Genomic DNA, 12925 nt, shown 5'->3' on the forward strand with positions numbered 1-12925 from the left:
TTCATCTAAATGTGAAGAAACAAATCTATACACCAATCCATTCTTTATGCCAAGGCTTTCGAAAGGTATTCATACTAAACTAATTCAATATGCAGACCTAGTTAATTCGTAAATGCTTAACTAACACATATTGATTTCTTCGTATCTAGATGAGTTGCATGTACCATGAACTACACAAATATTGATCAACAAAAATAATAGCCTTATGAAGAAAAAGTAGCCAAATATCTATAAAGTGGGCTAATCTTAGAAGTACAAAGCTAAGCCCTTGAAGAGTAGTAAAAAAGTTCAACTTATCTTTGGGAGAAATAGTATATGGCTATATTTCTATAAATATATGTTGAGATAGCATCATAAGTTGCCATAGAGATGAAAGCAAGTCGACTAACTCGCTTAGATACATCTCACTACAAATGTCCTCTTTGTATGTTCACCCATATTGTTTTTGTGGGTTTTGCAACACCACCGGCACTCATCGCCTCGAGAGGACATGTGTGTGCCTCAATACACAAAATATTTTAGCTCAACCTCCATGTGATTGTCTTCCTCAATCAATGGCTTTGTCCTCTAGTTGACATCGACTTGATTGCCCTGTCGTTTTGCACATGAGCTTTCCTACTTAATAGTATATATCACCTCACACCTTAAAATTAATCACGTTGAGGAGCGGATCGTATTTAGGAGCGTGTATGAAAAACGTTTTCGGGTTCGGACAATGCAAAAATCTTTAACGTGTATTTGCCGTTAACTAAGCGAAAAGGTCTCGTAAGTTCAACGTTCAAATTACATGTGAAAGAGGCCGGACGTTGGGTGGCTATAAAATGCCCAACCGCAGCACCACCAAGCACTCACGACAATTCCTTTGCCTCCCTTTCTCCTCCTTGATTCTCTAGTCTTCCTGATTCACCACACGTGTGCTGTTCGTACAGAGCTCTCATCTGTGATCTAAACAGTCTGGTTGTATTTTGCGCGCACTAGCGTTTGCAGAGAATATTAGAATTAGAATACAGCACAATGGCTGCAACGTTTGGCGCACCAGCTTCTGCCGCGAAGAACTCCAGCTACACGGTAGAGAGACTACTTGGAGCAATAATAATCTCACATATTTATATATAGAGAGAGACAGAGAGGGGCAGAGAGAGAGAGTGTGTGTGTGTGTCTCTCTCTCTATCGCTGCTATAAGTCTTCGACTGTCAAATGCTGCAGGTTAATTCCGATGACTACTGGATCGAAAGGAACCACCAGCTCTTCACGATTCCTCCACCCGCAGAGTTGATCCACAGCTGGAACAGCGGCGTGGCATCCGTCAAGAGGTGAGCACGGCGCTGGGGATTGATATTGATCAGCAATTGACTATAATTATCATAAATGAGTGTGCAATGACAAGTGTCGGCGCCGCTAGTATTGAGCAGCAGCATACAATTCATTGAGGGTACTCTGTGTGTGTGTGTTCTTTTATGTGTACTGTGCCGCACAATATGCGTACTACGTTTGCTTGCAGGAGGAGCGCAGAGGAGAGACGCGCTCTGGTCGCATCCTCGTTTGAGCTGGGGTCGTATCATGACGAGTCAACACTCGGTGCCGCCGTGGGCGGGGCAGAGGTTACGGATGATAAGGGCAACACTGACCTGCCCCCCGGTAAGTATCCGGCCGAGTACTGGAAGGACGTCAGCAACCACGGCAACATCCTCGCCACCTTCATGGTTACTGCCCGCCACAAAACCGGCTTCACTCCTGATCTCTCCAGCGCCTCATTATCCAAGGAACAAGCCAAGGAATATATGGAGAAGTTCAATAAGTGGTTAGCTGTGCTCGACGAGGAGTATGTACTGCTCACTCATGATCATTCCCGTTCCGTTTGTGAAACTGTCTGCCCCCCTCCCCCGCTTATCGTATGTGCCTCGTTTGCGATAATTCTTTGTTCACAAGCATAGAATTGCTAACGCACTTGCTCGCTTATCATGCATGGTCACAGGTATTCTCCTTATGTTCTTTATGTTGGTGGGGACAAAAGCACGAGACCAAATGACAGCACCAACTGTGATGTAGTTCTCAATGGCGTTGGTGAGCTTGTGGTGGCATTGGCAGGCGTCGCCGGTGGGCCCTTAGCTGCAGCACTAGCTAACAAAGTCCGAGAGATTGTCAAGAGCTCAGCCAAGTACGTGACGCAGACAGGAGAGGCTGTGCAAGCAGGCTACTCCTTGGAGACGACCGCCACCACTGGCGAGAGGGACCCCATCCAACCCATTTGCTTTACCTCTACAGTCATGGGAAAGGCCCAAACTGGCAAGAGTGTCTCCGAAAGAAGTGAAGTCAACATAAGCTACCACAAGTACAAACTTAATAGCGCCCTTATCATTGCCATGGCTGACTACTTTGCTGAACATGCTACGCTTGTTGGTGCCAAACAGTATTGCGAGTACGTCAATGCTCCACTCCGCACTTACAAAACGCTCGCATAGCCGCTGGCCCCCACTCCCCCCCCCCAAAGCTCTACTACTTACAAGACGTTCACATAACTCCCACCCCTAAATTGTGTTCCTTCTATCATCAGTGTCATTCGACTCGACAACATGTGAGCCCTTTCTCTTTAGTCACGTTTTCTTCAAATTTGCTTGTTAGCGTGAAAAATCTACTATGGTAAAAGTCCCATCACTCGCCAATGTTTACACCTCTAGATGTTTAAAAATCATCTTCAGCTATTTGTACTAATCAACAAAGTGTCTCTCAAGGGTATGTGCATGTGCTACAATAGGTTTTGTTTTGTGCCTACTCATGTTCCATTAGAAATTTCAAGATGTTTGCATATAGATGTGTTGAACTCCATGAGAATGACAAGAGAGACCAGAGGAAGAGGAGAGTGGCAAGATACCAATGATCGTAAAGAGAGTCCAAATATAAAGACAAGAGAGACCAGAGGAAGAGAAGAGAGTTGGAAGACACCAATGATCATAAAGAGAATCCAAATATAATACAAGGAGTTTTTGAATAGTTCCTACATAGGAAAACTCTTGCCATGTAGAAAATTCTCTAACTTTTCCTAGGTATATGTATATAGATTCCCTATGTATAACCAGAGAATTACTTTCCCCACATCCCATGTTGGGGAATCCTAGGTATGCATGTAGGAACTCCTTATATATAACCAGGAAATTTATTCTACACATCTTCAACTAGGGACTTGTAGATCATATAGCTAGGAATTTTAATTCTCCACGTCTTGAACTAGGGATTTGTAAGTCATATAACTAGGGAATCATGTTTCCCATACAACATAGTAGGGAATTCTAGGCCACACAACTAGGGAACTTGGTTCCTCACATTTCATACTGGGCAATTACAAATAGCCATATCAAGAACATATGTATACTTCATGCAAAAGTATAAATAGTTTATGGAAAATGGTTGCCAAGCAAATTAGGCCTAAATTAAGTAGTCACTCAATAATACAACATTACTTCTCATCCCTTTTTACAAAATTGTGTAAAATTATTCTCTTTATTTCTCTAAAAAATAATTGGTGATGCACTAGCACTATAAAGGTAGTTATATTAATCAATAATTTTATGTTGAGCACCATGTGACCTAGCTCAATACTTATGGAAATTAGAAACCAATTGTAGTGTGCCATTTGCGCATATTGTTCAACACATTTCTAATACATATGCATTATAAAAAGAGATGAAAATGATCCTCTTCCTCACAAGGTAAATTTCCTCAAATAAGCATTAACATACTAGGTCCACCTCTGAAAAACTTCACCACAAATAGCCTCCAAAGAAACATATTAAACTTATAAAAAGATGTGGCATTTAATATTGCTATGGCTAAATTTTTGCATTTTTCTCACATATGTAAGTTTATTGCAATTACTACGATTATCCCAACTTAGGTTAGAGTTTAAAATATATTGCACATGTCACCTACAATCAATCCTACTTGAGGTTGAGTTGTGTGCATTACCCATGTCACCTATAATCAAGCCCTAATTAAGGTTAAACATACTAAGGATTGTAATGAAAAAAGTGTAATTGGAGATCAAACCCCTAAGTCAAATGGATTGGGTTCTCAATGCAAATATGTTTTACCCCACTTTCTTTGCCATCAAGGAGCACTTGAAAAAAACTAGCTACAAAGATACCTACTTAATTTCTTGTAATCCAACAAGCTTTTCGAAATTTCATTTCCTTTTGAGAATTGGTAGGCTAATTTAGGAGTTTTCTCAATAACAAATATATATTCTTTGAAGCCCAAAGCATTCAATTAAATGGACAATGCAACTAATGAATTAATCCTCACAAAGGCATTTAGCCAATCTTGAGTATTTCAAGCTATGGTTATTGTTCTTCATGTTTTATCATGGGTAAATATCCCCTAAGGAGGAGATTTTACAATGGCTCAAATAAAAATTTATTGCAAAAGGGATTTATTCATGCTCAATTAGTGTTTAAGAACATATCTCACATAGAAAAAACCAATGTATTGTAATGGAAAATGTGATAGAGATCAAATCCTTGAATGTAACGTGCATGTTTGTCCGCTTGCGGGACACGTCTGAGCAGCCCATCGGGAGGAGGGTCTAGAAGGCTCCGCTTGGCACTCGCAGGGAATGACATAAGCTTTGCGATCTAGGTCTTCCCGAGTCTACCTCAAGCAGAAGTGTCCAGCCGTTCCCACTTGGGATTGACCTAAGGTCAGGGTTCTTTTCCTATCAGCAAAGTCTCTAGGAAGGAGCTAGCGCCAAGCTCCAGTTGTACCGCTTGGTGTAGGAACAATGGAATCGATGCGGATTCTTGCTGCACTTGGTTCATGGAGAATGGAAAATGAGAGGGATGCGAAACTCAACCTCTCTACCATATGGCATAGCCCCATTCCTTTCCCCTAAAACAGAATAACCCGGAATTTCTACATCTTCTGACACTAGGTCTTCATTGTCTTATCATCTCATCATTTGAGAAAAGTTCCCAGGTAACCGGGACCACCCTTCCGTATGACGGGCCTAAGTCACATCCACCGCACTTTTCTCAATTTGCTTTAGTTATCTAATTACCTAATACATTACGTTTTGACATGCAAAATAAACTTCCTTAATTAAACAAAATCACAGGTTCCTTCACGTAACTTGGCACTAACATAAAAACAATGCCAAGCAAGTTTCTTTTTCTTCAATAACTACTCTTTATTAAAAAGAAAAATCCTAGAGTACATCCAATATAATGCCCGAAGGCTAGCCCAGCAATCTACAGGATTGCTGCTCCAAGTTCTGGCCATTGACTAGTACACGGGCCTCGAGATCCCATCTCGAGTCACGTCAGTCCCTTATGTGGGATCCAAAGACAAGGTATTTACAGCCAGAGTCTCCCTTGACACCCAAGCGTCCTCCCGCTCCAAGCACTACCCACAGAGAGACCTCTCACGGCGGGATAGATCCATATACTCGGCAAGGCTAACAACTCCCTTGGATAGGGCCAGGTAGACAGTCAGAGGTAACTGTTCCTGCCTCTCCCTCCAGGTTTTCAACCTGAAGCATTAAGTGTTTTCCTTGAATTAGTTCCTTGAGCAAAGAGATCAAATAATGTACCTAAGTACAAGCACGAACATTTCAAAGGTCATTTGTGCGACTGACTGCTAAGGTGTGACTCCTTTTTCTCGGATGCTCCCAGCACCCGATCTTGGGTCTCTTCGCGACTTGGTGAGATCCCAATAATTTCAACAAGAGCAAGTGGTCTTGGTAAGTTGACTGATACTTGCCCCTTTTCTTTGGGTTTTTCCTTAGGGTATCTTAGTCCCTAACTCTAGCATTAGTTGGTTAGTCAAGGTAATGGACATGCCTTATTCGCAACCCAACCAAGGGTCTTTTAATCTCTAATTCTAGCCAAGCTCAGTTAACACACATGACAATACATGATTCCTCATTTAAACTTTCAAGATGCGGTTTAGATGCATGCGATCCTTCCAATTCTCTTAGTGCGATTCTATGCAGGATTTCCCAACCATCATGCACGTTGTGCATTTAGTATAGTTGTACCCCTAAACGGCTTTTATCTCTCTTTATTCCTGGCAATGAGTACTTATTTCTAATGCACCGGATCACATGTGACTTGCGTCTATGAAAGTCTAGGGTTTTGTTTATCAATGCAAGTGTATCTTATGAACAGAAATTAACATTTCATGTGTTTCTTTTAACCATGATTGTGAAACGTGAATTCTAAATGACTATTCATGCACTGAACTGGTTAAAAAGCTATCATTTTATATGAAGTAAGGCGATAACCTTATCATTTTATGTGTGTAGAAGCTATCATTTCATGTGAGCCCATAAGGCGATAACCTTATCATTTTATGTAAGTAAAAGCTATCATTTCATGTGAGGTAAGGCGTTAACCTTATCATTTTACGTGCGTAAAATCTTATGGGAATTCAACTTCTACTGTTTTGCGCATGCAACTTAGTTCTTAGAATAAACAAAACCTTATTCACAACATTATCCCTTCCATAAGAAATAAGTCCCAAATTAATTTTTAACGCTTAGAACCTGGGCTTGATTCGTGTGTACTGTGTTAGTCGTTCTGCTCGCCCCTCCAGCATTATCGGTGGCTTGGGTGCCTATGCTTCCCGCGACTTTCCTCTTGGGAGCCATTCGCCTCGCGGAGATTGGGCAATCCCGACCTTAACAGGTTTCAGCTTGTTCGGGTTCGGTGGGAAAGACCACTGAATGGGGTCCTTTGCTGACACCACAATAGAAACGAGGCATAGACGCACATGTTAGACGCGCAAAGTCGGGCTCGTCTATATGTGCGTGTAAAAGAGCGTGTAAATAGACACGAATTTTGTGTCTGTATATCCGCGCAAATAGATGTGAATATAGATGCGTTTTCAGACGTGTAATTATTTAACGACCTGAAATTGGACTTAATATAATTAAAAAAAACCAGAGTTAATAATTATTTTTGCATTGCTCTCTAATAAATGGCAGTTCCTCTAGTTGACAAGCTTGATATAAGTAATTAGCACCAAGCGACACAAATCTTATTATACAATTAGTAGCAAGCATTGCATGTATCTCGTAATTTCTCTACTTGAAGATGATAAAAATACTTCTTTTTTATTATGAAAAATTCAATCTAGCTTTAAACTTGACTATTGATTCTTGAGTATGTACATGTGCGTATGATATTTTCCATAGAATTAAGAATACACATTGAACCATTAAGCGAATTAAGTATGTTACAGTGAATGATCCATCTCATCTTCAATGAGATTAGCCCTTGCTAAACTATCTACTTCTAGGTCTATGTTACCAAGAGGTAACGAAACAAATAAGTCTATCCCACTATCAGATGTGTTGCTATATTGATCAATAACTTCATCATCATCAACCACATTATTGTCCTCTTCTACGTTTTCTTGAACATCCTCACGAGGTTCATCTTGTACTATATCACGCATATCATCCATTATGGTGTCATCATGTACATCATCATTAATTGTTGGATTGTCATATGCTATCTCTATGTCGGTAATATTACCATAGATTGGTTTTGAATGATTAGATATAGGGATGACATACCACCATCGGTTATTGTTTACTATTGGATGATACACAACTTGTATTTGAAAAACAAAAGCAAGAAACTTAAATACTTATTATATTGTGTATATGTATGACATGTATACATATAGAAAAATTAGCTCTTACATATATACCTGCTCGCATTGTTGAGGTAGTATTAATGTGTCATTCTTATTTTGGTGAAATTTTGTAGGGTCAATGATTGCAAAACCACTTGGATGACGTCTGATTGTGCAATGCTCACCATTTGTTACCACTTCACATCCAGTACATATATAAAGAAATGTCTGAAGTCAAGCTTCAGAATATCTTGGATCAAGCCACAATAACCTTCCATGGTACAATTGGCATCCTCTAAGTGAGCAAGGACACCCCAATCTTGGGTATTTCTCTTTTCATCTATACATGGAGTTCTATTCTCGTCAAAAACTTTCAGAGTAAATGCGGTTTTAGACGCGTAGATACACACGTGTATAGACGCACAATATGAATATGTCCACTTTTTTATAAATATGATTATATATTTACGTAGCGCGTTTATACGCGCGTGTATAGGCGCATCTAAGTGTGCGTGTAACTCTAATCATAAGCGCGCTTTTAGACATGATTTTGTAGATGTGCAAATAGACACGTTTATAAACGCACCCGACATTTTTTTTCACAATTCAAATATTGCGTCTAGAAGCGCGTCTATGAACCCTTTTTGTTGTAGTGTATCCCACTATCAGATGTGTTGCTATATTGATCAATAACTTCATCATCATCAACCATATTATTGTCCTCTTCTACATTTCCTTGAACATCCTCGCGAGGTTCATCTTATACTAGATCATGCATATCATCCATTATGGTGTCATCATGTACATCATCATTAATTGTTGGATTGTCATCTACTATCTCTATGTCGGTAATATTACCATATATTGATTTTGAACGATTAGATATAGGGATGACATGCATTAATCCATCTCTCCTTCCAATCTCGAATGGTTAGAGATTGTGGAGTCATTCCATTAGTAGGGAGAACATATTTGGGATGGTCAATAGGAAGAAATCGATGATGATTGTCATAGATAACCTTCTTTAAACGTGCTGGTCTAGAGGAAACTAGAGCGGGACCACAAATAGGACATGCATGATATCTTAATGTTGTTAAACCTGAACAAACAAGTGAATTAATAACATGCAATTGATTCAAGTCTTGAATTTCAAATATAGAGTTATATACATGTACCTAAATACTCTCCATATCTTGGAAAGTCATGCATGGTCCACAACAACATGGCCTTCAACGTGAAATCTCTAGAGGATGCAGATGCGCTTATATCTTGCACCTCAATACCTTCCCATAACATTTCTAACTCTTTAATCAAAGCCTCTAAGTAAATGTCCATGATTTTTACCTTGTGCTTTCCAAGAATCAGAAGGGACAATATTACATGTCCCTTTTTAATTGCCATGGATGGAGGAATATTATAGTTCACCAATACCACTAGCCATATACTGTATGATGTGCTTTTGATGCCAAGTGGATTGATTCCATCGATACCTAAACCAAATCTCAAATTTCTTGGCTCTTCTTTTGCCATGCCGGTGTGTTTACAAGGATCCTCCATTTTCCATCACTTGAACGATGACTAGCATGCCATGGCATGAGCTTTCCAATAGACTTACACTTGAACATAAGTTGAATACGTGGAACAATAAAAAAATGTCACAAAACCTTACGAGGCACATCCATTGACTTCATCTCCACTTCGTATCTTGATTCACCACAAGCAGGACACTCTCGTGCAAACTCATGAATCCCATGAAATAAGACACAATCATTGACACATGCATGGATCTTGACATAATCGAGGCCTCCCAGAGATGTCAAGTAATGTCTTGCTTGCTCTCTGTTAGTTGGAAATTTGTTTCCTTTTGGAAGCATTTGTGATAATAACCTACATATATTTTTAAAAGGGAGTTAAAAAACCACCAACATATATTTGTGTCTGATTTCAAAATACAACAATTAATATTATGATTCATAAGCCAAATTGAATTGATACATGCTTCAATAATGCATTCAAACTGAAATTACTCCATCCATAAATTGTTTGCAAGTTAAGTATCTCGAGGGATGCATGAAGAACGGAGTACGTACAACCTTCATACAACGGAGTAGATAACACTACATATAGTGGGTCATCTGGCTTCGTAGAGTGACCTTCTTCTCGAACCGGTTCCGAAAATAGATCATGTACCATGTTGTCCAAAATCTCATCCTCTACAACTTGATGGGGCATTTCATGAGGGCTACTATCATGGTCGTCAGTCTCCACTCTTCTTGAAGACTCTGCCTCCTCGCGTTGACATTTTACAGCCTCTCGACGCCTGGGAGGGAGCATCTAAGGATGTGGCACCGCATCTTGCTCAACCACAAAAGGGAGTTACATGTATGTTGATACATATTGAGTAACATAGACTAGCAATCTTAGTGTTAAAAACAATGAATACCGGTGATTTTTCTCGGTCCCATTCTCCATACATGCTGAAGTGTGACATTGCAACTCGACGTGCTCGAAAAATACACCCTCAACAATGATCACACATGCATTTAATTTTTTGTCGTAGCCATACATCTCAATTATGAAGACGTAATGTTTCATCCTCACTTGAGGATGTGCTCGTTCACTCATCAGCATCATGGACCGCACTAGATGATGACAACGACATGATTAAACCTGATTTATGACAACATCAAATTTATTATTCATATGTTTACATAAAAACTTCAAGGCGTATTAATTATTCTAAGATCTCAATTTTAAATACACAAAACTTATCATAAATACATAAAAACTTATGATAAGAACTTACTATCAAAACGTATCTTAAATACAAAAACTCATGATAAAAACGCAAGCGTGTTAAATGCGCGTCTATACATGTGTTAACTATGCGTCTAAATTTGCATCTATCTGCGCGTTTAAATCCGTGTCTATAAGCGTGTTTATGTAAACGTAGACCCACATATACACACAAAAATAGACGCAAAAGTCAAAATTCAAAAGTTACTTGAATCATTTATTTTCAAACTGTGTCTTTTCTTTCCTGTGTTTTTTGCGCGTTTTGAAGCTCGAGTTCAGCCGACATGCAGTCTACCTCCACTAGTCTCTTCATGCCTCACCTCCTCATGACTCACCTCTTCTTTCACTTCAAAGAGACAAGAGGGGAAAGAAGAAAGCCAACGAGAGGAAGAAAGAAAGAACAAAAGAGAGGAGAAAAAGAGGAACACGAAGCAAAGAGAGGAGACAACAAGCAGCAAGCATCAAGGGAGAATAACTCACCAAGGAGAGGAAGAAGGGGAAGGAAGCACCGCCACCACCCATCCACACCAAAGACCCAAGGTGAGTCCTCTCTCTCTCTCTCTCTCTCTCTCTCTCTATATTAGGATCTATGATTGAACTTCTGACGCGCAGCTATATTTGTTATCATCGTGTCTGCAGTCGCATCTCCAGGTGCATATATTTTGCATCTCAGATGCGAGAATACACGCACTCTGCCCAGAATCTTTGACTTCAGAGTCGCATCTCCAAGCATGTGTATTCTGTATCTCAAACACAAGAATACACGCGCTCTGCCCAAAAGCTTTGACTTCAGAGTCGTGTCTGTGTATTCTGTATCTCAGACGCGAGAATACACGTGCTCTACCCAGAAGCTTTGACTTCAGAGATGTGTCTAAGAGCGCGTCTATTCTGCATCTTAGACGCGAATATACACGCAACGCACTCTTACTAGAAGGTTTGACTTCAGGGAAGCGTATGAGAGCGTGTCTATTCTACATCTCAGACACGATTATACACGCACCAACTCTGATAAAAAAATATTTTTTTATTTCTGGAATTGTACGAATATGTTACACAATAGTACAGTTTACACAATATTGCAGTTTAGCAAATTTTTCTTATTCCTGTGTTTTGTTTGCAGATGTCACATCCTAGTTCATCTAGCAATGACCCCGATTTGGATCGCATGAATGATACATTGGGCTTGTTCAATAGAGGGGTCAATGCTTTTTTTGGAGATTTTTCTAGTAAGGAAGACTTCATGGGAGAGATGACTAGACACCTTGGCCGCTCTCCCATAACAGACGAGGTGTTCAGCATCATGTCTGGAACGCTTCTGACATCTTTGCCTGGCAGCGCTTCCCAAACACAAAATGTCCAAACTTCAATTGCAAGTACTCCATGTGTAGCGTCTGTATATGCATCGACTGAAGCACAAGCGTCAGCTCACGCACGTGCATTTGCAGAAGCATGTGCATCCAGTGAGGTAGAGGATAGTCGACAGAGAGGGAGGAGGGAGAGTCGAGGGGGATGACGAGCTTGTGTGGGGGTTGCCTAGGAGGTGGCGAGCGATCACCCTCACCAAAAGATCACGTAGAGGAGCCTGTATGCCAGTACTATAGAGTTACATACACTGGTGGCATCTTCCATGATGATGAAGGAAGGGATGTAATGGCGTACATGAGGAGCGTTGTGCATGCGATGTATAAAGATTGTTTCGTTTACTTCAAGAATCAGAAAAGCAGCTTGTGGTAGGAGGTGTTGAGGGCAGTCCATAGGAGGTACCCAAGTCCTAAGGGTCAGCGATTCTTGGATGATTGGGGATGCACAAAAGTGAGGGATTTTCTTCACAACAAAATATCCCACCTCATGACATGCGCCAGGGAGTCACTGCGGTGACAGGAGGAGGGGCGTGGAGCCTATAGCCAGCCACGTATGTGCCACCACATAGAGTTGAAGAAAGCCAAAAAGAAAGTAGCAGAGAAAGTGAGAGTCCCCAGCATGCAGAGGTGCGACGCATCCAAATGGAAACCATGGGATCGTCGCATTACGGATCGGACGGCAGAGAGTCATGAGAGGCAAAGTTTGTAAGTATATTTTGATTTCTAGTTTTTTAAATTTTATATTTCTTTTAATTCTTTATATAATTTGTTCTAATATATTGTGTCTCATTATTATTTGTATATATCATAATTTTTTTGCAGACTACTATAGTTGGTAGGATACCTACTCCTAGAGAGGTAGGTTACCATCGAGGCCATAACCGCGCAGCCACATGGCTTCACTTCTATGAGGAGGGTCTCATCACTAAGGAGCAATACAACCGGGCTATGAGGATTCGACATCCAGAGGAGGTATGTTTTTCTTACTTTCCTATTAAAAGTATAGCTAATTATAACTTTTTCTTTGCAATTGTACGTAAGCAACCTTGATCTTTTGTGTGTGTAGGCGAACCCCAATGTGGAGCATGGCGAGAAGGGGGATAGCAACGCTAGTAGCCATGGTGGTGCAACCATGG

General features: G+C 40.4%; 1 protein-coding gene across 1 annotated transcript; it reads left to right on the forward strand.

Annotated features, from left to right (window-relative positions):
- The first annotated feature begins 823 nt into the window (after positions 1–823).
- Positions 824–2728, forward strand: LOC148017474 (uncharacterized). The gene is made up of 4 exons (XM_087662875.1): positions 824–1068; positions 1207–1313; positions 1502–1822; positions 1976–2728. The coding sequence occupies exons 1-4, from the start codon at positions 1015–1017 to the stop codon at positions 2460–2462; spliced, it is 969 nt and encodes a 322-aa protein (XP_087519001.1). The 5' UTR covers positions 824–1014; the 3' UTR covers positions 2463–2728.
- Positions 2729–12925: the final 10197 nt, after the last annotated feature.

The sequence above is a fragment of the Lygodium microphyllum genome, chromosome 22 (genome assembly GCF_053477565.2).
Source record: "Lygodium microphyllum isolate KBCC chromosome 22, Lygodium_microphyllum_v1.1.10, whole genome shotgun sequence".
In the NCBI taxonomy this organism is placed as follows: Eukaryota; Viridiplantae; Streptophyta; class Polypodiopsida; order Schizaeales; family Lygodiaceae; genus Lygodium; species Lygodium microphyllum.

What these genes read in the sequence shown, in the direction of transcription:
- LOC148017474 (XM_087662875.1), top strand. Translation starts at nt 1,015, where the DNA reads ATGGCTGCAACGTTTGGCGCACCAGCTTCTGCCGCGAAGAACTCCAGC. An exon ending in GGCGTGGCATCCGTCAAGAG is followed by an intron (nt 1,314 to 1,501) that starts GTGAGCACGGCG and finishes GTTTGCTTGCAG; the next exon opens with GAGGAGCGCAGAGGAGAGAC. An exon ending in TTAGCTGTGCTCGACGAGGA is followed by an intron (nt 1,823 to 1,975) that starts GTATGTACTGCT and finishes GCATGGTCACAG; the next exon opens with GTATTCTCCTTATGTTCTTT.